Source organism: Pygocentrus nattereri, chromosome 5, assembly GCF_015220715.1.
Source record: "Pygocentrus nattereri isolate fPygNat1 chromosome 5, fPygNat1.pri, whole genome shotgun sequence".
In the NCBI taxonomy this organism is placed as follows: Eukaryota; Metazoa; Chordata; class Actinopteri; order Characiformes; family Serrasalmidae; genus Pygocentrus; species Pygocentrus nattereri.
Genome location: NC_051215.1, coordinates 22,454,807 through 22,482,583, shown reverse-complemented (window position 1 = coordinate 22,482,583; position 27,777 = coordinate 22,454,807). Strand labels below are relative to the sequence as shown.

At 41.6% G+C, this 27,777-nt stretch overlaps 1 protein-coding gene across 1 annotated transcript in view; it reads left to right on the top strand.

Annotated features, from left to right (window-relative positions):
- The window catches only part of wdr11 (WD repeat domain 11), a 151,787-nt gene that overhangs the window by 64,527 nt on the left and 59,483 nt on the right, over window positions 1–27,777 (top strand). Inside the window, exons 11-14 of the mRNA XM_017694158.2 lie at window positions 3,083–3,167; window positions 15,026–15,132; window positions 25,018–25,093; window positions 25,709–25,817. Of these exons, the coding sequence (XP_017549647.1) occupies window positions 3,083–3,167; window positions 15,026–15,132; window positions 25,018–25,093; window positions 25,709–25,817 (377 nt within the window). The remainder of the gene's footprint in view (window positions 1–3,082; window positions 3,168–15,025; window positions 15,133–25,017; window positions 25,094–25,708; window positions 25,818–27,777) is intronic.

The window sequence follows — 27,777 nt, the reverse complement described above, 5'->3', positions numbered from 1 at the left end:
CTGTAACCGATAAACTGTGGAGAATGATTTAATTTTGACAGGGTTGTCCTATTTTAAATAGCCTTTGTGGTACCTTTAGTGGCCGGGGAGACTCACAGATCAATTTCATGCATTGGAAGTATCTGACGGTACTCAGCCTATCAGATCTGTGCATTATGATGAGCACTGAGACTCGAATGAGTGGACTGTCAGTCCAATGGACTAATCTGGGTTTGGTGGTTGCCAGGAGAATGGTATTTGTCTGATTGCATTGTGTCAAATATACAGTTTGGTGGAGGGGGCATTATGATATGGGGTTATTTTTTAGGAGTTGGGCTCAGCCCCTTAGTTTCAGGAACTCTTAATGCTTCAGCACCAAGAGATTTTGGACAATTTCATGCTCCCAACTTTGTGGGAACAGTTTGGGGATGGCCCAGTGCTCAAAGCAAGGCCCATAAAGATATGGATGAGTGGGCTTGGTGTGGAAGAAGTTGACTGCACAGGGTCCTGACCTCAACCCAATAGAACACCTTTGGGATGAATTAGAGCAGAGCCTGTGAGTCAGGCCTTCTCATCAAACATCAGTGTCTGACCTCACAAATGTGCTTCTGGAAGAACGGTCAAAAATTCCCATAAACACACTCCTAACCCTTGTGGAAAGCCTTCCAAGAAGAGTTGAAGCTGTTATACTCTACCTACTAGGCTGCTTCAGTAAACAGTATATGGCACTGAATAATAATGCAATACATTCTCTAACTGGACCTATTGAATTTTAATCGAAGACCCCTGTTCTAGATGATCTATATTCATATTTTCAGTTAAAGTGACTCTGATGTTTAAAAAAAGCAAAAGCTGCGGCATGAAGTTTGAGTTTTACATTACTCTTACGTACCCTGACGGAGAAGCGGCTTAGAAAATGGATGGATGGATGGATGGATTATTCTTACGTCATGCTGTCTTCTGTGAGTTTACTGGCTGGTTGTAAAGCAGAAATCTGATTACTATCTGACTCGTGAAGATCTGAAGTTTCCCCATTATCTAATTCCTCAAGAGCATGTAAACACAATCAGATTACTGGTAAAATCTGATTTCCTGCAGGTGTTGGACTATTTAGTGCAAAAAACGTAAAAGTAAAAATGCACTAAATGTTTGGCTCACTGGAGTATTTTTGTGTGAATTTGATGTAACTGGATTTTTCCAAGTCTTAATTTTATGCTGCTCCAAATGCACTTTAGTATGGCTACTAAAAACATTTTCTGCCTCCATCCTTCTTTCACTGGCACTCTTCCTTCACTCTCCTGCTCTGTGTCTACTACTTTCATTGACTGCGGCATCCCTCCATCCCTCGAAAGTGTTTATGGCTGTGTGACAGTTATATCACACCCTTCCGATCTGCCACTGTAATCTGATATCAGATGGCTCTATTATGGACAGCACGCACGCACATACGCATGCTGTCAGCACAGACATTTGACCTCCTTATCTCCACTGTGTGTTTTGCACAGTCCTCCACAAAACGATCTTCTGGAACGAAGGTGATGCTTGTGGCCCTCTCTTTATTCATTTCTGCTTTCTGTTTGTTTCTATGGGAGATTAAAGCATAATACATTTGTGTTTAATGAAGATAAATCAAGATTGTCTTTTTCTTTCTTCTGCATCCCCTCAGCCCCGCCGCCTCCCCTCAACAGCTTTCAAGAGCAGCTACAGTACTGTGCAAAACTCCACCTTTCCTTAGTTCATTTATTTCCAGTCAGAACAGACTTTACATTCAACAGATTCCTGCAGATGCGCCTCCAAAGTTCAGTCTTAAAAGTTGGTTGATGATTTTTCTGAAGTAATCAAATCCATTCAGTGGTGTTGAGGTCTGGACTCTGTGGCGGTCAGTCCATTGTTCAGCTTCTTTGATGTGTCCGTCTCCTTTTCTCAGTGAGATTCTTCTTGATCAGCTACACATCCTTTCAGACCCACAGTACTGACTCATCTTCTCAGAAGAAAGAAAAGAAGAAGTGGGCAGAAACACCTGTGGAAGTGCTGTTTATCTGATGGGGACAGTTTTGGCGTCGACCAGGTCTTCCAGGTTGTTGTTAGGAGCCACAATTTCTCTGTAGCTTTTAATCAGTTCTTGACCTCCAGTTTTTTCTTTTCTATCTCTCAAACATCTGAAAAAAAAAAACTGAACTTAACTGACTGAAAAACTGAAAATTAAATGAATGGTAGTTGGTCTCAGTCAGACCTTGATCTTTTCAGGTGTGTGTGTGTGTGTGTGTGTGTGTGTGTGTAATGAGGCAGCAGTACAGAGCTGAGTCCCATGAGGCTAGCACTGTCCTCGCATCCCTCAGACTCTCCTCTGGCTAATAGCCTCAATTACCAAGCATTTAAATTTGCCCTTGTGCCAGAATAAATACAGCGTCCAATATATTTTCATACAGTCCATTTACTCTCTTCTAAAGCCAAAACGAGAGCGTTATGTTCTGGAGTTTTTTGCATGGATATATTTGGTTAATTTAAAGGAAACACATCACAGAAAGTAACTTGCCTGTTAGCCAGCTTGGTCTGCTTTTTGAATGAGGTGCAATACAGGCAGCCAATCAGAGCAGAATTCCTTCACCTGTATTAGGCTTGCATACACAGTAATAAACAGCTTGTATGTACAGTTCTAGAGGATAAAGAGAGGTTTAAAGACTGTCATTTAAATCTAATTTTGACTCTCCTTGGTGCACAAACGTCATAAGTGGACCTCGAGGTGAAAAGAAAAATGAATGCAGAATAAGAGCCTGTAAGTGTCTGCTGAATGTTTTCATATTGAGTCATGGAGAGATACTGGCTTGCTAACTTCATTATGCATCAGAGGTCAAATGTAATTGAAATTCTTTGTCGCAGTAATTGAAAATCTTTGTAGACAAATGATTGTCAGACTTCTGTTTCTTACGTTTTCATCAGACCGATGGGTTCTGATATTTGACGACTGCCTAGAGTAAAACAGAGCGTGAAATTTGCTGCGCCGCTTCCTGACCTGAAAGGCCGGGACTTGGGGAACGGCTGACATTTAAGTGACTGTGATTGCAGAATGAATCTGAGGTTGTGGGTATCTCTTTTCCTTTAGGCACAAGCAACGGGTCAGTGCTGGTGTACAACCTGACCAGTGGTCTGCTGCACAAAGAACTGAGTGTCCATTCCTGTGAAGTCAGGTAAGGGATGTTGTATTAATCTCTGTCACATTTATATCATATGGTTGATTAACATGATGACTTTTATGGTTGACTTGACTTGAAAGTCCCTTCTAATCAAAGTGACAGTTGTGGGCTGGAGGTTAGTGATCGGAAGGTCACCGAGTCGCTCCCCAGAGCTGACAGTACATGACTGAGGTGTCCTTGAGCAAGACATCTAACCCCCCGTTGCTCCCCGGGCTCTGTGGATAGGGCTGCCCACCGCTCTGGGCAAGTATGCTTACTGCCCCTAATTTGTGTGTGCTCACTAGTGTGTATGTGGTGTTTCACTTGTTGGATCATGCTGCAGCAGAGCATGAGAGGGGGAGTGTATTACCATGAATTACATCACGACTGTGATTCGGTCACAGGTAAAAGCTGAAGTATAGTAGATCAGCTTTGACGTCATTCACTGTAACACCGTGTTCGCTAGCCTTTATGTAACAGTTCTGCAAAATAAAAACAAAGAAGCCCTGTATATTTTATCAAGTGTGCTTTAATATTGTTTTCCACCAAACAAGTACTACCCTTTTTGCACCACAGAGAGCTATAAAAATGCGGAAATAAAGAAAACATAATCCATTTTTGTATTTTCTTTATTACTTTGTAGCTTTTTCATATTAAGTATGTGATTTCAAAGGAAAGCAAAACCTGAGAATTTTCTTTGGTGCATCATTAGCCTAACCCAGAGGTCGGCAACCCAAATGTTAAGAAGAGCTATTTTCAACAAAAATCAAACCACCTTGGGAGCAACATTTTATGTCCATGTTACCATCTTGGCTGTAAATTTGTTTCAGTATGTGCTAATGTGCTAGTATAGGACACAAAATATGATAGCCTATACAAAGAAGCAGACTTACTTTGCTCTGCTTTAAGCTTTAACTCAGCTATAAACTGCTTTTCTCGCATCTCTGGCAGGAAACGTTTCCACAAAAGTAGAACAGTTTCATGTAAAATGTCTCTCAGCGTGTTTTTTTTTCTTTTACGAGACTGAAGTCGCTTCTCAATCGCCAGCTTCTTGTTTAAATTTTTGCATTCCACCATACAAGTAATGCAACTGCTGCACCATTTAAGGTGGAATGGGGAAAAAAAAAGAAGCTGGCAAATGAGAAACTGACTTCAGCTTTGTGACTTTTTAGTATTTGACAGTTTCTCGTTTCAGATTAAATGTATCAGGAAACCAGCTGGAGTTCTTATAAACACTAATAAGTCCACTTCTCTCTAAATTATCGATGTTTGTCTTTAATCTCTCTCTTTGCTGTTTCATTAGCTACTAGCTAGGCAAGACTGTTGTCTATGTTGCTATGGTGACCAGCAGTCTACGCTGGTCTTCAGGGTAAAAGGGTGAAACAGCAGTTCTACATTAACTCTGGAGTTTAAGACTATTTATTGTTAAACTGAACAATCAACAGATCTTTTTTTAGTGTAAGGAAAGATTTAAATTTTACCTACTAATCTCATTTGAAACCAAAGAAGAAAACAAAGCAATCAAGAATATGATCATGGCCTGCAAATCATTATAGCAGCTGGTACTGTGCTCCATTTTACACATTGTCTTATAATGCTGCATGTATTAGTCTTGTTTCATAAGTCTTGGTCAGTGCTTTTCCTTTTTTTGGTTTAACTCATATCATCATTGCCACATAGTCTGGATCTGAATGTGTTCAGTGTGTTCACTACACTGCTGTGGTCTACCGTGTCAGCCTGGCAACCCAGCAGTTTTTCTTGATGGATTAATATGGCTGGTCGGAAGGAGAGGTTGTGAAAACAGACTGTTAAGTAGCAGGATGTGCTCAGCGTCACTGATCCAGTTTTTCTGTTTTAATTTTGGCAGGAACAGGAAGGGCAGAGTGAAAAATCAATTAGTTTTGCAAGCCATCGCAAGATGATGGAACGGTCGATGAGCACAATTTAAAAAATCCAATATCATATCTTGCTATCTGTGAATGAATGTGTATGAATGTTTAACTGTTGGGGCTTGGAGGTTGTGTGAGTGTATGCAAGTGTGTGAAATTATGTTAGCCACTAAAGTGTTAACATGTACTCTGTAAAGATCAACAAAACAGTAAAACTTAAAAAAAAAGTCATTTGACCAAAGGCTCCCAAACTTGTGCATACAGCTGTGTGTATCATAGTAGTGGTGCAGTTGGTGCTGAATGTATTCATGTTGCTGTCTGATCATTTATCATTTATCTGTTTAGAAATGTGGTTGTTATTAGAACTGACCACATTAATGTGAATCCCTGAGTATATACTCCATCCATCCACCCATCCATCATCTTCCGCTTCTCCGGGGTTCGGGTCGCGGGGGCAGCATCCTAAGCAATGAGGCCCAGACCTCCCTTTCCCCAGCCACTTCCACTAGCTCCCTGGGGGGGATTCCGAGGCGCTCCCGGGCCAGCTGGGCGATATAGTCATGCCAGCATGGGCTGGGTCTTCCCCGGGGTCTCCTCCTGGGTGGACTTGCCTGTGACACCTCCCAAGGGAGGCGTCCAGGAGGCATCCTAACCAGATGCCCGAACCACTTCAGCTGGCTCCTCTCGACATGAAGAAGCAGCGGCTCTACTCCGATTCCCTCCCGGATGACTGAACTTCACACCCTATCTCTAAAGGAGAGTCCAGACACCCTGCGGAGGAAACTAATTTTGGCCGCTTGTATTCGCGATCTCGTTCTTTCGGTCATTACCCAAAGCTCATGACCATAGGTGAGGGTGGGAACGTAGATCGACCAGTAAATCGAGAGCCTTGCCTTATGGCTCAGCTCTTTCTTTACCACAACAGACCGGTAAAGAGCCCACATCACTGCTGACCCAGCACCAATCCACCTGTCAATCTCCCGCTCCCTTGTACCATCACTCGTGAGCAAGACCCCGAGATACTTAAACTCCTCCACTTGAGGCAAGAGCTCATCCCCGACCCAGAGAGGGCTCTCCACCTTTTCCCGCCTGAGAACCATGGCCTCGGATTTGGAGGTACTGATCCTCATCCCGGCCTCTTCACACTCGGCTGCAAACCAATCCAGCGAAACCTGAAGTTCACGGCCTAAGGTCCCCAATAGGACCACATCATCTGCAAACAGCAGCAATGTGACCTTGAGGTCACCAAACCGGACACCCTCTATTATGAATAGAATCGGTGACAAAGGGCAGCCCTGACGGAGTCCAACTGTCACTGGGAACGAGTCTGACTTACTGCCGGCCATGCGAACCAAACTCCAGCTTTGTTTGTACAGGGCATGAATGGCTCGTAGCAAAGAGCCATGTACCTCGTACTCCCGAAGCACCTCCCACAGAATACCCCGGGGAACACAATCGAATGCCTTCTCCAAATCCACAAAGCACATGTGGACTGGTTGGGCAAACTCCCATGAAACCTCCAGAATCCTGGAGAGGGTAAAGAGTTGGTCCAGTGTTCCACGACCAGGGCGGAAACCGCACTGCTCCTCCTGAATCTGAGGTTCGACTATAAGCTGGACTCTATTCTCCAGTATCCCTGCATAGACCTTACCAGGGAGGCTGAGGAGTGTGATTCCCTCTGTAGTAGGAACACACCCTCCGGTCCCCCTTTTTAAAAAGAGGCACCACCACCCCAGTCTGCCAATCCAGTGGCACCGCCCCCAATGTCCACGCACTGTTGAAAAGGCGTGTCAGCCAAGACAGCCCCACAACATCCAGAGCCTTGAGGAACTTGGGACGGATCTCATCCACCCCTGGAGCCCTGCCAACAAGGAGCTTTTTAACTACCTTAGCGACTTTGGCCTCAGTAATGGACAAGCCTATTCCCGTGTTCCCAGACTCTGCCTCCTCACTGGAGAACGTGTTGTTGGGATTGAGAATGTCCTCAAAGTATTCCTTCCACCGCCCAATGACGTCTTCATTTGAAGTCAGCAATGCTAGTGGCACACTGCTTTCCCCTTCTGAGTCGCCTGATGGTTTGCCAGAATCTTTTTGGAGCCGACTTAGTCACTTGGCCCATTCTGAGTCAATGTCCCTCACCTCCCCCGATATCTGGTCAAAGTTCTGACGGAGGTGTGAGTTGAAGATCAATCTGACAGGCTCTTCTGCCAGACCTTCCCAGCAAACCCTCACTATACGTTTGGGCTTGCCTGGTCTGACCAGCATCTTCCCCCACCACCTGATCCAACTCACCACCAGGTGGTGATCAGTTGACAGCTCAGCTCCTCTCTTTACCCAAGTGTCCAAAACACATGGCCGCAAGTACGATGACACGACTACAAAGTCAATCATTGAACTGCGGCCTAGGGTGTCATGTGCACTCATGTGGACATCCTTGTGTTCAAACATGGTGTTCGTTATGGACAAACTGTGGTTTGCACAGAAGTCCAGAAACTGAACACCACTCGGGTTCAGATCAGAGAGGCCATTCTTCCCAATCACACCCCTCCAGGTCTCACTGTCGTTGCCCCTGTGAGCGTTGAAGTCCCCCAGTAGGACAATAGAGTCTCCAGGAGGAGTACTTTCAAGCACCCTTCCCAAGGACTCTAGGAAGGCTGGGTACTCTGAACTGCTAGTCGGTGCATAAGAACAGACAATGTTCCCCAACCCGAAGGCATAGGGAAGCTACCCTCTCGTCCACTCGAGAAAACCACAACATACAGGTGCCGAGTCAAGGGGCTATGAGAAAGCCCACACCTGCCCGGCGCCTCTCACCATGGGCAACTCCAGAAAAGAATAAAGTCCAGCCCCTCTCAAGGAGATTGGACCCAGAGCCCAAGCTGTGTGTTGAGGTGAGCCAGACTATATCTAGCCGGTATTTCTCAACCTCACGCACCCACTCAGGCTCCTTCCCCATCAAGGGGTAACGTTCCAAGTTCCAAAAGCCAGTTTCAGCAACCGAGGATCAGAACGCCAAGGCCCACGCCTTCGGACACTGCCCAATCCACAATGCACCGAACCCCTGCTACTGCCCCTCCCATCGGTGGTGGGTCGATGGGAGGGGGGACTCATGTAGCTCCTTCGGGCTGGGGAGACGCTCGCTGGCGAGCCCCTCCCCCAGGCCTGGCTCCAGGGTGTGTACACAAGTCCTGCTTTCTTGTTTTCATAGGGGTGATTATGGATCACACTTTGTCTGGCCTGTCACCTAGGACCAGTTTGCCATGGGAGACCCTACCAGGAGCTTTTACTCCAGACAACATAGCTCCTAGGATCATTGAAGCACACAAACCCCTCCACCACGATAAGGTGGTGATCCATGGAGAGGGAGTATATAATCTTCATGATGATATTCTCTGTTGTATTTGGTAGCATCTTTTTTTAAGTCATAATAAGTATAGATTCAAGTATGCCTGGCGATAGTGTGAGGTGATTGGATATCAGTGCTTTAAAGGGTGATACTTGCCATGTTGTGAAAAAGAAAAGACAGAGAACTGAAGAGGACTCATGTAGATTTCAACAGCTTGCTAAATAGTATTTAAATAATGTTTACGTATAATGTTTTATTCATGTTTACTTTTAAAGCAGTGGCTTATTATGTGTCTTTGAAAAGACTACAGTAGAATTATTGCCTGAGAAAAATGTGGCAAGTTAAATTATGAATATAATGAAATATAATTTTACATTTTATCCATCTCTCTCTCTCTCTATCTATCTATCTATCTATATATATATATATATATATATATATATATATATGTATTATGTATATAATGTGTGTGTTTATGTGTGTGTGTGTGTGTGTGTGTGTATATATATATATATATATATATATATATATATATATATATATATATTAGATGGATAGATAGATAATGTGTATATATAATAGATACGGCTTTGGAACTCACTTGCAGTCTGAAGTTCCTCCAGCAAGGGACACTATTAGTAATGCAAGTTACCTCATGAATGCATGTTTGCAGTAACAATTATTAAAATAACAGGTGAAGTATTTTTTTAAAAATATGTTAGGCTGGTTAATATTATATTATTTAACTTTTATTTCTTTAAGTGCTTTAAAAACGCTAATTAGCAAAAAGTAGAGCGTAGGCGGCTTGTCTTTGCTGGGGTCAGTGATGGAATCAGTGATTGCTATCCGAGTACTGCCATCAGGTCATCTGTTTTTTTTTTTCTTTTTTCCATTTAAACAGTTTTACAGCCAGGTTTAAAACTCGACAGCTCAACAGCAGATCTGTTAATGTGTTCCCCTATCCCAACTGCAGGTTTTTCTGGCCATATTAGAGAAAAGCCTGTTTCCCATAGTGTTAGTACAACACAGGAGCTGCTCTGAAAGTCCCGCACATTTTAGTATGTTACTGTTTTAAATATACTGTGGAAGGTGTGAGTGTGGGGTTTAACTGGAATCGAGGGGCTGATGTGGCTGCAGCACTGATTAAGCGTGTCTGTTTTACTAGTCCATGGGTTGGTAACATGCAGCTTATTTACTGCCCTGTTGTGGCTCCACAGCAGAATTAAGATTAAGAGACCCTTATTAGTCCCACAACGGGGAAATTTCACCTCCGCATTTAACCCATCTGTGAAGTGAAACACCACATACACTCTAGTGAGCACACACACACTAGGGGGCAGTGAGCACACTTGCCCAGAGCGGTGGGCAGCCCAATCCGCAGTGCCTGGGGAGCAGTTGGGGGTTAGGTGTCTTGCTCAAGGACACCTCAGTCATGTGCTGTCGGCTCTGGGGATCGAACCGGCGACCTTCCGGTCACAAGGCTGGATCCCTAACCTCCAGCCCACGACTGCCCCTTTAGTAGGTAAAAATAAAATAAATAAAAATAAAATAATCCTCCTTTACAGTAAAATAAAGCTCTGCTGATCATTCAACACAATTTAACAATAAATGGTCTTAAACGCTGGAGTTAATGTAGAACTGCTAATTCACCCTTTAACCCTGAAGGTTGGCGTGGAGACTGCTGGTCAACATAGCAACACAGACAACAATCTAACGGCCTAACTAGTTTCTAAAGGCCTAACTAGTTTCTAACAAAATGCAAAGAAAAAGATTTAAGATGAACATTGATAATTTGGAGACGAATGGACCACCTTGTATCCTGATATGTTTAATCTGCAACGAAAAACTGACCAACACTAAAAAGTCAAGAAGCTGCAGTGAGTTTCTTGTTTGCCAGATTCTTGTTTGAATTTTCCTGTTCCACCTTACACATTGCAGCAGTTACATTCTGGCACCTCAGGCGCTATTTAAGGTGGAACCAGAAAATTTAAACAAGAAGCTGGTGAATGAGAAGCGACTTTAGCCTCTTAACGCACATTTTCAGACATTTTGTGATAAACTGTTCTATTTTTGTGGAAAAGTTTTTTGCTGGAGATGCGAGAAAAGCAATTATAGATTGGCTAAAGCTTAAAGCAAAACATAGTAAGTCAGCATTTTCGTGTGTAGGCCATTATATTTTTCTATCTTATGAGGCTTTTATATTTTCTATTGTATATTAACACATTAACACATACTGAGACACTCAAACAACTCGACCAAAAACTAGAACAAGAAGCGGCGAATGAGAAGAGACTTCAGCTTTGTAAAAAAAAAGTTGAACGTTTAGCTGAGCTAAAGCTTAAAGCAGAGCAAAGTCTCTGTTTTTCGTTTAGCACATCAGCACGTACTGAGAAGCATTTACAGCCAAGATGGTAAAATGGACATAAAATGTTGTGGCTCCCAAATGGAACCCGTTGAAAGGGCAAAATGACTCCTCTTAACAGTTGGGTTGTGACCTCTGAGCTAGACAGACAAAAGACTCATTTCAGTAATGCTTTTCGGTCCATAGCGCTTTGCTATCTGCATAGTCAGCGCTATACGTGTCTTCTTGAAACATGAACATAATTATAAATATGGAACCCAAAAATGACGACAAAAGATGAGGTGTGTATTTGATTATTTTGAACTTACAAACAGCAGAAAAACACCCATATTTCTTTTACATTTTTATACAGATTTTTTTTTGCATCAAAATTGCAATAAAGAACAAATTATCTTTAAAAGATCAGAGTCTGAATTTGGAGACTCTTTTAATCAAAGCCCCTCTGATATAGAACTGTTGTCTTGGTCGCTTTCTTCACCACCGCTTCCCTTAGAGAAGCACATCAACATCGATAAAACCTCGGTGTCTCAGACGAGGATTAAAAACTTTATGAGCCTTATCCTGGAAAAATAAACTAAACGAGCAGGCTTTGATATCCCGGCGCCTCTGTGCTTCTAAGGGATAGGATTAATCCTCTGGTTGCCGCTGGTGAGCTGCTTGGGAGAGCGCCCGCAGCCCTCTTCTCATTAATTACTATTCTCTTAATGAGCGAAGAAACAATTTCACCCTTACAATTATGCCAGAGATTGAATCAATTATATCATTAAGCGATTGATTAGAAACAAACACCATCCATTCTCTTGTGTCAGGCCTCTCCTCATTAGAGTAGCGTCTCCACTCACGTCCAGTGTCCAAGGCTTTAACTGAGGAGTCCCGCTTCATATTGAACTCCCAACTTCTGTATTTTCTGTAGTGCATTCTAACATTTAGCCATTCACTCTGAGAAAAAGGGCACTAAACTGTATCATCCAGGGCACAAATACTTGTCATTATGGTCTTCTGTATCATATTCCTCCACAGTTATGTGTTTTAAGTTGCACTAACTCACTACACCCTCTTCTGTCTACAGGCTTTCATTTCTTTTTTTATTGACGTTATGACAGCGTACAAATATGTACCTTCATCTGAAGTGTACAGCTGGACCTTAAGGGCACTGTTGTATCTTTGAGGGTACATCTATTATTGCTTGTACCTTCAGGGACTAAACTCTACCTGGATTTACTCAGTTTAAAGTCACTCAAGGCACTTTAAGTGCAACACATGCTCACTAAAGTTGACTATTCCCTCTTACTGATGAGACTGATTGATTACTTTTTGCTCTGAAGGTACGAATAAGCCTATAAATAGTGAACTTTTTGTTCTTTAGTGCAGTTTCTTTTCATTTGCTGACATATTTGCTTAACATATTGGAGAAAAGCTCAAAATAATGTGCCATAATATGTTAAGTTCAGCACATAAACAGTAATTTCTCATTAAAATGTGTCGTGTTCTTGTTTTCACTTAGAATTAAAAGGAAAATCAACAAAATATGTCATTTGATGTAACATTTGCGTGCATATATAGTATTTCTTTGGGCAGGATGTTTTTCCTAGTAAAGAAAGTCACAAACACAGTAAAACAGCAAAACGTATGTTATGCAAATACAGTTAGAACACAGGTTTGGCTTCTCTCTTGTTCAGTTTCATCAACAGAAGTATTGATTCGATAAACCAGGTGTTGGATAATAACTACAAAAAAACAGATTTCCTCAAGATGAGCTTTGGAATAAAAACCCTAATAACAAGTATGCAAAATATACTGATTATTTGTTTTCCGCTTGTGTAATTTAATAAAAATATTTAATCTATCTTTAAATTTTTATATATATATATATATATATATATATATATATATATATATATATATATATAATATTTTAATCTAAATTATAGAACATATTGATGAAGTATTGCTGTGCTTTCCATGTTCACACTTATTCTCATTTACATAGTGCTAACTGATGCTTCCTAGCTTTTATTCATTACTACAGTGTCACCCCGTTTGAGAAAAGTGTTTCTTTAAAATCTCAGTTTGAAAGTCCTTTTAAGACGCTCCAAAGTAGATATCTCATTTCTCTTTCTATCTGAAGTCCTCATGCTGTCGTTTTCTCTCCTTCATCTACTTGCCATCAATCTCTCTTTCTCTCTCTCGGGTCACTCCCCGCCGCTGGTGGGAGTATGATGGACACACACGGTCTGTAGACACACACACGCACACACACACACGCACACACACACAGTATGAAAGTTAGCTGGAGTCCTCTGCCCTCGTTCCATGGAGAGCTTCGTTTCCATATCATTTGCATATTTCAGAGAAAAGTGGGCTAATTAATCATGTGGCCGTTTAGCATCTCATTAGTACTCAACGATGGATCCCCAGCCAGTGCTGAAAAGACACTCCTTCTCTCCACGCTCTGATCTCTGCCGACAGCCCTTCAGCACTCACTTCCCCACGTCTGCCTCCCCAGAGCTTTGGAAAGGTTCTGAACTAAGTTTTATTTTGTTTTGTTTTGTTTAGTTTTGCTTTTGTTTTTATTGTCTTCTCCACTTAGTTTAGACAAATCATGAATTTTTATGGCTCCACGGGAAGGTCTGGGTCCTTTTCTAGACTGATTACAGACCCACCTGATCAAATAACCATGAAAACTTTCAGATAGAACTGCTCACGTGTGTCTGAAAGGCAAAGCAAAACCCCCATATGACCGCAAAAGTCCTGATGGAAGTGGTGCTACACGATTCTATTGTGTAGCTTTGCTTGTTCAAACATGATCTGCATAGACGAGTCAACCTCAGGCAACCTCACCTGTGACTTCATCACAACAGCAACATTTAGAATTGTGTGCAGAACAACATCTAGATGGGCCAGAGACATTTTTTGATTCGTGCTGTGGACTGATGAAGTAAAAATGAAATCAAGGAGCAGTAGATAGATAGATAGATAGATAGATACATAGATAGATAGATAGATAGATAGATAGATAGATAGATAGATACTTTATTGATCCCGAAGGAAATTTAGGAGTATTTGATGAAAAGAACACCTTGCCAAATGTAAAGCATGGAGGTGGATCTGTTAGGCTTTGGATTTGTGTGGCAGTCAGTGGGAAACACTGCCTGGATAGATGGGATAATTGATTCTACTGAAAAGCAACACTTTCTGGAAGCAAATGTGAGCAACATTAAAGGGGCTGGTTACTACTGCAGGGCAACGATCCAAAAAATACCATCAAAATCCATATTGAAGTACTTCAAGAAATGCAAGCTGTGCTATAAAAAATGTTATCTTGTCAAGTAAAATGATCTTAAATGTAGTCATTAAATCTAATATTTCTCCCGGTGCCGTTGTTGTAAGCTACATTTAAGACTATTTACTTTATTCCTAGACATTTCAGCTTGATACGTAATTATATAAAGCAAAATAATCTCACTGTATTGTCAGATAGTGTTGCTTGTTTTAAGAAATGCGCATGAAACCAGCAAAACTAACTGCCGATGTAATGAGGTTATTTAACTTAACAAAATTACCTAAAATAAGTAATGTCTGGAACTAAATAAGGGAATCTTATAAGTGTATAAACACCTCAAACTGGGAAATATTAGGTTGATTGGATTTAAGATCATTTCACTTGGACAGACACCATTTTTTGCAGTGTGAAGCTTTTGAAATCACCTCACTGAAAAAACTTTCTCTGAGAAGAACTTATACATGCTGTGCATTTAACTTGCAAGAAAGCCTAAGGGTCTAGAAACAGTCTGAGAGGAATTCCTAAAACAGGATCAGAAAGATACTTAGCGGCCCACAGAGTGTTTGCAGCTGTGTCCAAAATTGTGCACGAGCCACATTTGCTATTTTTATTTTCTTCAAAACTCATGTAAGGTAACTGTCCATTAACAACTGCAGAAAAATGTTATTTTCTAAAATGTTCCGTTAAAAATATGGTGTTTACCTTTTGCCTCATGTAATTTGGTGGAGTGCCTGGATTTTTGCATGCATTTGTATGTGAGTGCAGGCTGTGGATTGGCACCATAAAGATTAGGTTGAAGTCTTAAAGTATGCATCTGCTCTGATGACTGAAGTGTGAACAAGAAACCTCTCTCTCTCTCTCTCTCTCTCTCTCTCTCTCTCTCTCTCTCCCCTTTCTTTCTTTTTCTCTCCCCCCCTCTCCCTTTCTCTCTCTCTCCCCCTCTCTCACTCTCTCTCCCTCTCTCTTTCTCTCTTTCTTTTCTTCCTTCCGCAGAGGGATTGAGTGGGTTAGTCTGACCAGCTTCCTGTCCTTCGCCACCTCTGCTCCTAACAACATGGGCCTAGTAAGGAATGAGCTTCAGCATGTGGACTTGCGCACAGGTGAGCAAGCAAACCCAACCTATTTTAACCCATCAGTACACACCCAGGGCTTATAAAGTTCTTATAAAGTCTTAAAGGGAAAATATACCGATTTTTCCAAGTTGATGCATATTTCATTGTAAACCATAAAGTGCCTACAGATATTCTGCCTTATGCCTGAGATAGTGCTTTATAATACTTTGAAGATAAAAAAATTAACCCGAAACCTTTCTTTTGTTTGTTTTTTTATTAGTTTTTTTTTTTATTTTTAAACATTGAAAAGGTGTATGCAGGGCACTGTAAGCAAAATAATCCCCAAAGGAAATTTTTATTTTTTTTTGGTTTTCCATCATCAGCATTTCATATAAGCTCAGAAGACTCATGTAGGTTCACTGGTGGTTCTGGCTAGTAAATAAAATGTTTGTTTATGACGACCCCTGGTTCCTGTCATCACCACTGTAAATACATCTGAACCATTTCACACCAAACCACTCTGAATCTCTCTGTTTAGATCTTATCCATTGAATAATGCAGAACTTTTGAAATATTGATGGATTTCCCTGTTTTAAAAAAAAAATTGAAATGAGGTCAAAATGAAAATGCCTTATTCTTCCATTAGATATTTAGGGTAATCTGACCTCAGCTTATTGTATCGATTCAAGTTTTTCACAATATCAGTTTAAAAAAAGACATTGATACATACCATATTTTGATGTGTGGGTTAACTAGTAGAAACTATTATTTTTGCTTCTTTGAGGTCTTAAAAAGGCTTTTAAATGCATTTAATTTCATTGTAAACAGCAACCCTGACAAGACACCCTGCCATAATGCTGTCATTCCAGTCTCATGTTAATCCCAGTCTCACCTCAGCATGTGGACATTTAGATTAAGATTCACGAAGGTGATTGCACGAAGTCTGCGTTTGACAGGAGACGGACTGCTTGGCAGAATAGGAATAATGGATTAAAGGCTGTTCAGAGAGATGGAGAGAGCAGAAGTTCGATGGAGAGGCTATGTGAGGACAAACCAAGGGAAAGAACGAGTGGAAAAAGTCAAATCAGAGGGAGATAAGACAGCTAGCATGATATTTATGGTGCTCTGGAGGGTGATGGCCCACTCTGCTCACTATTTCTGCTTTTTTATAGCAGCATTAAAGAAATGGGACAAGAGGGACTGCAATTTGTGAATGATTTATTGCAGCTTAACATTCAGGGAAGATTTATAGATTCATTGTGACTGTCTGATATTGGAGATCAGTCTGGATGTGACGTTAATGAAATATGCTGTGCTGGATCTGTACTTCCAAACACTTTCAGACACAATGCATGTGTCATTATTCTGGTTGTTGACAAGCAGTTCTGTCTGTGTTGGGGATGAGGTTTTTCAAACAGTGACAGTCTAAAAATAGGATTTGTAAATTATTTTTATTGTTTCTGATAAGCAAATTCATTTCTAACCACGACTTCAGCTCCATCTTACACTGATCAGGCATACCCTGATCAGAGCAGGTACTGTTAGGGTGGTGGAACATTCTCAGCACTGCAGTAACACTGATGTGGTGGAAGTTTGTTGTGTGTGTTGCAATGGTACGAGTGGATCAGACACAGCAGTGCTGCTGGAGTTTTTAAACACTGTGTCCACTCACTGTCCACTCTATTAGACACTCTTACCTTGTCAGTCCACCTTGTAGATGTAAAGTCAGAGACGATAGCTCATCTGCTGCACAGTTTGTGTTGGTCATCCTCTAGTCCTTCATCAGTGGTCGCAAGTCGCTGCCCACAAGACGCTGTTGGCTGGATCTTTTTGGTTGCTGGACTATTCTCAGTCCAGCTGTGACAGGTGTTCAAAAACTCCAGCAGCAGTGCTGTGTCTGATCCACTCATACCAGCGCAACGCACACTAACACACCTCCACCACTTAAGTGTTACTGCAGTGCTGAGAATGAGCCACCACTAAAATAGTACCTGTTCTGTGAGGGTCCATGGGGATCCTGACCACTGAAGAACAGGGTAAAAGGGGGCTAACAAAGTATCAGAGAAACAGATGGACTACAGTCTAAGCAGATACCTGCATGTACAACCCCAATTCCAATGAAGTTGGGACGTTGTGTAAAACATAAATAAAAACAGAATACGATGATTTGCAAATCCTTTTCAGACTATATTCAATTGAATACACTACAAAGACGAGAAATTTCATGTTCAAACGGATAAACTTTATTGTTTTTTGCAAATATTCACTCATTTTGAATTTGATGCCTGCAACATGTTCGAAAAAAGTTGGAACAGGGGCAAAAAAAGACTGGGAAAGTTGAGGAATGCTCAAAACACACCTGTTGGAATTTGAGTTACATCCCATTCTTAATCCATAGGGTTTAATATCATGCAGGCCCACCCTTTGCAGCTATAACAGCTTCAACTCTTCTGGGAAGGCTTTCCACAAGGGTTAGAAGTGTGTTTATGGGAATTTTTGACCGTTCTTCCAGAAGTGCATTTGTGAGGTCAGACACTAATGTTGGACGAGAAGGCCTGGATCGCAGTCTCCGTTCTAATTCATCCCAAAGGTCTTCTATCGGGTTGAGGTCAGGACTCTGTGCAGGCCAGTCAAGTTCTTCTACACCAAACTCACTCATCCATGTCTTTATGGACTTTGCCTTGTGCACCGGTGTGCAGTCATGTTGGAACAGGAAGGGGCCGTCCCCAAACTGTTCCCACAAAGTTGGGAGCTTGAAATTGTCCAAAATCTCTTGGTCTGCTGAAGCATTAAGAGTTCTAGCTGCTTGGCCATGGAAACCCATTCTATGAAGCTCTCTACGCTGTTGTTGAGCTGATCTGAAGGCCACATGAAGTTTGGAGGTCTGTAGTGATTGACTCTGCTGAGAGATGGTGGCCTCTGCGCACTCAGCATCTGCTCTGTCATTTTACATGGCTGACCACTTTGTGGCTGAGTTGCTGTTGTTCCCAATCACTTACACTTTGTTATAATACCACTGACAGTTGACTGTGGAATATTTAGTAGTGAGGAAATTTCATGACTGGACTTGTTGCACAGGTGGCATCCTATCATGGTACCATGCTGAAATTCACTGAGCTCCTGAGAGCGACCCATTGTTTCACTGTTTGTAGAAGCAGTCTGTAGGCCTAGGTGCTTGGTTTTATACACCTGTGGCCATGGAAATGATTGGAACACCTGAATTCAATGATTTAGAAGGGTGACTGAATACTACTCACAGATGAAACGAATAATGTTGATTATCTTGTAACAACAGTGTAGGTGACCCTCTGGGGTATATTAGACGCTAAGTGAACAGTCAGGTTTTGTAACTGATGTGTTGAATGTGGGAGAATTGGTCAGGCGTGAAGTGGTGCAGGACTTTGACAAGGGCTAAATCATTAAGTCTCATTGGGTCTCTGAAATGGCAAGGCGTGTGTTGGCTCCCTATCCAAAGTGGTGAGTACCTACTGACAGTCGACCGAGAAGGGACAAGGAATGAACCAGCAAGTGATGGATACCCAAGGTTCATCGATGTGCGAAGGTGATGAAGGCTTTGCTGTCTGGCCTGAACAGAAATGTTCAGTGATGGTTATGGGAGGAACGTGTCTTAACACAAGCCTACATATAGGGCTGCGTAACTCTGCTTAATCAGAGTGGACATGCTGACCCCTTTCGACAATCATTAAAGCCTACAATGGGCACGGGAGCTTCAGAACTGGACCTTGCAAGAAGGCCACATGGTCCAATGGATCTTGTTTTCTTTTACATCACGTGGATGGCCAAGTACATGTGCAGTGTTTATTTGGGGAAAAGGGTGCATCAGGATGCACTGTAAAGTCAAGTCAAGAGGCTTTTATTGTCATTCCGTCTTTGTACAAGTACACAGTGGAGTGAAATTACGTCCCTCCAGGAACAATACAGTGCAACAAGGTACAAAGAAAAAAAAGTGGAAAAAAGACATTCTACTGGGAAACCGTGTCCAGGCATTTATGTGGAAGTCAGTTGATACATACCACCTAGCTAAACATCGCTGATCAGGTTCACCCCTTGATGGCAGTGGCCTCTTTTAGCAGGACAATGCACCCTGCCACACTGCACACGGTTTGGCAACAGCTTGAGCAACATGAGTACAAATTGTTGCCCTGGCCTCCAGATGCCCCTGCTGCAACAGGAAATCCAGTCCGCAGTGGTTCCATCTCGTAATTTATAGGATTTAAAGGATCTGCTGCTGATGTCTGCTGTGGCAGACACCACAAGACACCTTCAGAGGTCTTGTGGAGTCCATTCCTCAGCTGGTCGGAGCTGTTTTGGCAGTGTGTGGAGGACAAGCAACAGATATAATCATAATGTCAATGTTTTGGCTCATTGCTGTAATGCCTACTAAACCTTGGAAGCAGTTCCATGACAGCAGTGGTTCTAAATTCCCAGCTGTGTTTCAGCATCTAAATCTCTGGATCATTCAGTCTCTGTCTTGGTTTGTCTGTGTGAGACTATGACGCTGGCATGGCCCTCTTCATCAGCCCAACTTTGTTGTTGTTTACTGTATGTGGCTGCTCCATCTCCATATTATCTCCCTGTCTCCATTGTAACAGGGCCTTAATGAGCAGCCACGCTACACGCCCTGCATCTCAAGAGCCTCAGCCGAGCACATACAGACATGCAGAATAATAAACAAACACTTTAGTGGCCAATAAATGAAATTAAGGAGATGCTAGGAAGGCAGTAAAATCATTAAGGAGAGGCTTGGAAAGTGTCGTTTACGTGTGGCTTCTGTATTGCTGCCATGATTCTGTCTGCTAATTTCATATGTTAGATTTCAGCAGTATGGCAATATTTTCTCATTATTGTGATTGATTTTTGTTATTTTGATGAATTATACACCTTTCTGAGCATCTTGTACATCATCAGTACTTAAGGAACACTGACCAACCATCTATTTCATTACAAAGAGAGCAAAATTAGCCCTGGTTACTTGTATTTAATGCCGTGGCTGAGATGTTCAATAAAAATAATTTAACATTTTTAATGTGGCACCGCAAGTGCATTTTATCTGTGAAAACATTGATATGCATCGTATAAATGTCTGTATTTATTGTAAGACGGTACTTTCCATATATTGCCCACCCCTACCTCCTTTTTTACAGCTTTTGTAAGTTTATCATGAAACAAACCAAAAAACTTTAAATACCCAGAGAACGTGGCTGGTGCAGAAGTTAGATTTTATATTTTCTCTGCAGATTATGTATTAACATTCTGACTTAGTAACTCAACAAAACATGTCGTTTGATCAGGGCTGTCTTAGGCTTTATTCACACAGCAGGTAAAAGTGGCCCAAATCTGATGTTTTTCTTTATATGTGATACAGATGTTTGTCTGTGTGTCAGTGTGAGCAGATAAGCACACTGAATCTGACATTTTCAGACGCTTTCATATGTGGTCGGAACAGCCAGATCAGAATTCATACGACTTTTACATCAATCCAACTCAACATTCGTCATAATTTTGCACTGTTGAGACTCAGAAACCTTTATACTGATGTTTCTGTACCAAAAATCTATTAGAGACTCATCCAAAACCCTCCGTGCTTAAAGAGATTTCTAAAGAAATGTCTGAACGCGGCTGCAGTGCCAAAGAACAGGTAGAAGTCTGAGGGCAAAGTTTAAAGAATCCGAGGAACCGAAGAAGTGACTGAGCCCTTTTTACAGCTCGAACACATTCTGGGTGACGAGCCCAGCTGTCAGTCAGTGAAGCTTCATGATGGCTCCTGTGATGCTGGTGAAGATGAAGCTGATCCTCCGGGAGTGTCCACTGGATGATCCGTGTGAAGCAGCATGACTATCAGCGTGTGGGTCAGTTTAGGAGCTGATCTGTTCCGACTGATGTCGCATACAGATCATATGTTAAAGATATTGTGAACAGCCAAAGAAGAAATCGGATTTAGTGAGAAAATCAGATTTGGGTCACTTTTTCCTGCCGTGTGAACGTAACAAAGCTTGTTTAGTTCTAAAGGATGAGAATAATGTGGGTGGTAAATGGTTATTAAAAAAAATCGTTTTTTGGTACATAAAACCACACAGATATCGTACGAGGACCTCCAGAAAAAGAATAAAATGCCTGAAATGTAGTTGATTGATGCAACTGTCATGTCTATAATATGTGCTTTTAGTTTACCTCATACCTCTCAGTGCCGGCGGTCATGTAAATACAACAAATCTGTCTCATGTGCCATGTAAATATGCAAATAGATACATTCCTGTTTTATTTCTCTTGCCTTTTGCCCTGTCCAGATTTATTTTTATTTTCTATTTTTCTGCGTAATATATCTGTTTACGTGCAACATAAATGTCTTGCTACTGAAAGACTGCAATCAATAAAGTTCTATGTCCGTCCGTCCATCCATCCGTTCATCCGTCCGTCTGTTAGCTGATCTGTGTGTGTCTGTCCGTTATGTGATGAAGTCAGAGTCAGAGGGCTTGCGCTGGTGTGTGCATTGCAGAAGCGCTCCAATTGCTACTTCACCCTCTCGCTATCACGCTGTGAATTTAATGTAGCCCTCTTGGGAATGTTTCTGGGTAAGCCAACACCTGAGGGAACCTCCTTTTCCCCATAGACGGCCTTCACACCTGCTGGTCCGGCCTCTTCTGCCTTGACAGGAGTAATTGTTCAGGCGAGAGGGAGCAGTTTTCTCTGCCACGTCAGTACTGTTTTTGGCTCTCGGGCTAAATGTGAGATCAGTATCCATTAGTGTGCCCAGTAGAAAAGCCTTATAAGACATAGTATTAGAAATAGGATTAGAAAATATATCTGAGTGGACATTCAGGATGTTCCCGGTCCTCTTTCTAAATAGTGATTCTACACTGAATTTTTTCATTGCTATTTAATTTAATTCATTATTCAATTTAATTGCTAATGAAGGAGTTATATACGCTCATCACTGTCCATGTCATTGTACCCCACATTGCTGTTATGCTTGACAAACTGGGAATGAGAACAGATGTACTCAGCCTGCAGAGGAGTGCAGGACACTGTTTTTTGCTAGAGGTGTTTGAGAAAGATAGGCACAAGTGGCAAAAGTGGTGGAAGTACAAATGTTTCAGGTCAACCTGCAGGTGTGGCTTGTAAATCGATGCAAAACGCAATTAAGTCAATACAGTATCATGTTCAAAACCATACAAGCTTTTTGAGGGTGAAGCACATTTGCATAATCAGGCATAACTTTCTGACCCCCTCCTTGTTTCTACGCTCATTGTCCATTTTATCAGCTCCACTTACTCTATAGCTGCATTTTGTAGTTCTACAGTTACAGACTGTAGTCCATCTGTTTCTCTGATACTTTGTTAGCCCCCTTTTACCCTGTTCTTCAGTGGTCAGGACCTGCATGGTCCCTCACAGAGCAGGTTCTATTTGGGTGGTGGATCATTTTTTAGCACTGCAGTACCACTGACGTGGTGGAGGTGTGTTAGTGTGTGTTGTGCTGGTATGAGTGGATCAGATACAGCAGTGCTGCTGGTGTTTTTAACATTGTGTCCACTCACTGTCTGCTCTATTAGACACTCCTACGTTGTCGGTCCACCTTGTAGATGTAACGTCAGAGACGATAGCTCATCTGCTGCTGCACAGTTTGTGTTGGTCATCCTCTAGTCCTTCATCAGTGGTCACATGATGCTGTTGGCTGGATATTTTTGGTTGGTGGACTATTCTCAGTCTAGCAGTGACACTGAAGCTGCTCTGTGAGGGTCCATCGGGGTTCTGACCACTGAAGAACACGGTAAAAGGGGGCTAACAAAGTATGTAGAGAAACAGATGGGCTATAATTGTGGAACTACAAAGTCCACCAATATAAAATGGACAGTGGGCATGGAAACAAGGAAGTGATCATAATGTTATGCCTGATTGGTCATCATCATCATCACTTGTATTTATTTAGCACCTTTCCACTGCTCAAGGACAGGGGTAATGTGGTCATTGTTCTTGAAAAGGTGATGATCCTGGTAGAGGTGTTTTAAACATACTGTAACCTAGTGAGGGTTTTGACAGGGAGGCCTGATAGAAGAACGCTGCAGTAGTTTAGGTGTGATGTCACTAATGCGTGCACAAGTGTTTCTACGTCTGCTTGGCTGAGTCAGAGCAGAAGAACAGTGTTACGAAGATGGAAAAAAGCTGTCTTAACAACGGAGTTGATGTGAATGTCAAAAGAGAACGTGGGTCAAAAATAACTCTACAATTGCAGAGGTGTTACCAGAATCCCATCACTATTGATGCCAGGGTGATGACAGATGAAGATATCTGTGCCTTTGAGGCAATTAAAAGCAAGAAATTTTTGCTTACATTCAGTTTTAAGAAGTTCATTCTAATCCATGACTTTGTCATAAATACAGTCAGATAAAAGTACAATACATGGCCAAAAGTATACAGACACTCCTAACTGTTAAGTTCAGGTGTTTGAGCCACAGTCATGCAGTCTCTATCGACAACATTGGCAGTAGAATGGGTTGTGCTGATGAGCTCAGTGACTTTAAATGTGGACCTGTCTACAAGTCAGTTTGTGTAAGTTCTGCCCTGCTAGATCTGCCCCCGTCAACTGTAAGTGTTATTATTGTGAAATGAAAGCATCTAAGAGGAACAACAGCTCAGCTGCAAAACGGTAAACCACTCAACCTCCCAGAGCAGGCAGCCAACTGTAAAGTTTGGTGGAGGAGGGATAATGGGCCGGGGCTGTTTTTCAGTGTTAAGTTAAGTGGACCCCTTAGTTCAAGTGAAGGGTGATGTTGATGCTATGGCACAAAGACGTTTTACACCGTTATGCTTCCAGTGCTGTGTCAGCAGTTTGGGGAAGAGCCTTTCCTTTTTCAGCATGGCTGAGCCCCATAAGTAGCTCCATAAAGACGTGGTTTGAGGAGTTTGGTGTGGAGGAACTGCGGTGACCTGCACAGAGCCCTGACCTCAACCCCACTGAACACCTTGGGGATGAACTGGAACATGAGCCAGGCCTTCTCATCCAACATCAGTACCTGACCTCACAAATGCTCTTTTGACTGAATTTTTGACAAGTTCCCACAAACGCACACCAAAATCTTGTGGAAAGCTCCCCAGAAGAGTGAACGCTGTTGTAGCTGCAAAGAGCTGTATATACTCATGTTTTGCAATGGGACATCCAACAAGCTCATATACAATTGATGTTACTTTTTGGCCAAGTGGTGTACGTCAAAATGTGTTTATTTATTTTGCATTTTCTAAAGTTTTGGTGTGTTGGGTATCAGTCAGTGTTATTCTAGTTTTATTCTGCAAACTCCTCCAAAAAAAAAATGTTGACTGCCTTCCAGATGTTTTAAATCAGATTTCTGTATCTCATGTATATGTAAATAAATCCTGCTGCTGTGCTAGATGTCAGCAAACCTGGCAGGTCTTTGAGAGATGATACTGCTGCCTCCACGTTATTTATTTTTTATGTCCTTGGTGATTTGAAATCTGGTGTACTTATAGCTAGTTTGCTCCCCATGAGATTAAATTCAGATATCAGTAGCAGCACCTTAAATAATACGGTGCAGATTCCGGCACATGGAGAACTGCTGAATATGAATATGGCTGAATTACTGATGCAAGACTTTTCAGCTTTAATTGCAGTCATTCAAATCCAGTAACATATCACTGCTGTTGGAACAAAACCTCATGTCTCAAAAATGGTAACTTTACAGGATAAGCAAAAAAATTCAAACTGCACTATTTAGTGTTAGGATTAATTTTTGAATCTGCCGTCTAAATCTCAATATCAGATCTAATTATTTGTTATTCATTCTTTCTTTCTTTCTTTCTTTCTTTCTTTCTTTCTTTCTTTCTTTCTTTCTTTCTTTCTCTCTCTCTCGCTTTCTCTTTCTCTCTCTCTCTCGCTCTCTCTCGCTCTCTCTCTCTCAGGAAGGTGCTTTGCATTTCGAGGCGAGCGAGGGAATGATGAACCAGCCATTGAGATGATTAAAGTGTCTCATCTAAAGTGAGCAAGATGCACAAACACAGTTTCTTCTTCGTTCCCTCAGTAGCCAATCACAGACTTCCCAAAGGCTTCCTCGGACTCGGGTTGTGATTTAATATACACTTACAGAACTTCTCATCTGCTGTCGCCCCTCCAGCTCAGCACTCTAAAGAGACACTCTTGGCAGACCCAATGAAGTTTTCACATTAAGTGAAATGATCTTAAATCTAGTCAGTATGTGTAATGTTTCTCATGTTGAGACTGCTGTAAGCCTATTATCAGATTGTTTAACTTATTTAGATACATTAATGAAATTATTTTAATATGTCAGATTATCTGATTTTACTGGCAGATAATTTAGTTAGTTTAAAGCACATTTATTACATCAAGCAGAATTATCCACAGTATAGTGAACAGCGCTGTGTGTGCAGAACGCACAGTATCATCAAGGACTCCTCCCACCCCATCCTTTTAATTTCCATACAACAGACTGTTCACTGTATATAGAACACATGTAACTGCTTACCGTAACAGTATGTAACCTACATATATGTGTGTGTGTGTAATTATTTGATTGGTGTTGATTCTCTGCTGTTTTTATGATGTGACAGTCTGTGTTTATGTTGGCGTCTGTAGGCAGTATCTGGTGGTGGTGTTCAGAGACAAACCTCTGGAGCTGTGGGACGTCCGCACAGGGACACTGCTGCGCGAGATGGCCAAGAACTTCCCCACCGTTACTGCACTGGTAAAGAAGTGGGGGGTGGGGGGGTACACACTTATTTTCATCCATCAAGGTCATTCTTACAAAAAAAATTTTCTGTTTTGAAATTTATTTATTTATTTATTTTTTGACCCCAAGTCTCGTTACTGCAGTGTATCCACTGATATTTTTAGTTTTTCACCCTTTTTTGAAAATACCTCTTGCTCTTTATATTGTTTGTAAATTTCATGAAGAATGGACCAAAAGACCAGCCAGGAATGATCATTTAAGTTCATTTTGTGAGGCAATTTTCATTGTTTGTATGTCAAAAAGAAAGAAAACATTCAGATTTAGTCATTTTAGATTTTTTTTCTTTCAGGTTTATGAGAATAATCTTAATCAGGACCAATCAAATGTGGTGGTGGAGCTGTGCTTAACATGAGGGGGTCAGACCTCTTTAGTGGCACTACTAGCCCAACCCAGACATACACGATGGCCTAATAATTTGCCTAAACTTTAAATAACAAACACAGAGAGCAACAATATTAATTATTGATAAGCAAGTCCAGTGACACTCACTGCACATTTAATCTCCGTTATTATTGTTAGACTCACCATCAGCTGCCTCTTGTTCTGAGTGAGTCCTCATCACCTGAGCTGGCCTCATCTTCCCTCTCACATGTTTCACTTTACTGATGATCATTTCTGTCTGGGTCAATTGTGTGTTGTGTTTTTTTTTTTGCTTGACCTCTGATCTGTTCAGCAAAGACCATAGCTTATTCTGTTAGCTAACTGTAAGATTGATGCTGTCCAGAATTTAGTTGAGTATGGCTTTTATTTATTTATTTATTTATTGGCAGAAGGTGCATCTTGCATTTTGTTTAATCTAAAATTGCCAGAATGTTAAGAAATATACTTATTTGGGCAGTGAGTGTTTAGTACTCAGAAAAACCCTAATATTTGATTAAAAACAAATAGCATTACTGCATAATAGTACAACAGTGTTTTATGGCCACTGTTTATTTTCGAAGTCCAATATTTTTACTTTTATAAAGTCATACTATTTCTTGAAAAAAGGTTGTAATATATTGAGGGGGAAAAAACTAATATTTCAAGAAAAAAGTCATAGAATTACTATATTAAAGTGGCATAAATACCAGAAAAGGTCACAGTATTATGGCCATTGGCTTTGTAAAGGGAAGCAGCACCTCCTCGTGTTAAATGAGTGGCGTTGAGTTGGTGGAGCTACACTTTCATATCGATTCACCCATAAAGAAACACTCAGTCTCCCTGTCTCTTCTGCACATCAGCACCAGCCTGTTATTAGTATAATATTTAGATTTGAAATAGTTTCATTTGATGTAAGATCATTTTTTGCAGTGTAAGACTTTCACAAAGTCCTATAAACAGTACATATGGAACGCTGCACCCTGTGCGTGCCCGTCTGCCTGTAGTCATGTGCAATTCTTATTATCACCCCTCAGGTCGAGAAATTAGTCTGGAAACTTCGCCTCACTCAGCAAGCAGCCCGACTTCGTTATCCAGCAGGGAAGCTCATAAAGAGGAGAGAGCTGTGGTCTAGCCTGTACTGCAGGGCCAGTAAACATTGTTACGACGATACTGAAGGCAGCTAACAAATAAGCCCCACAATAATGTTAATAATACATGCCTTTCCTCAGCTCCCTCTGCCAACTCATTTCCATATTGATTGCACCCTCTGGGTAAATATCCATAGCACCAGCTTCTAATGATCAGGGCCTGAATTATAACCCCCCCCTGCCCCCAGACACACACACACACACACACACACACACACACACACACATACACACACACACACACACCGCTTACTTGTTTGTATTTGTGGGTGGGTGTGTGTCTGTGTGCATTGCAGTGCTTAACTATTGCTGACGTTGAGACAGCTTGAGTGTTCTGAGTAGCAGTGTTGGGAAAGATCTTCTGAAGCACAAAGACAAAGATTAATCCTAGTGCTTGACCTTTAAAA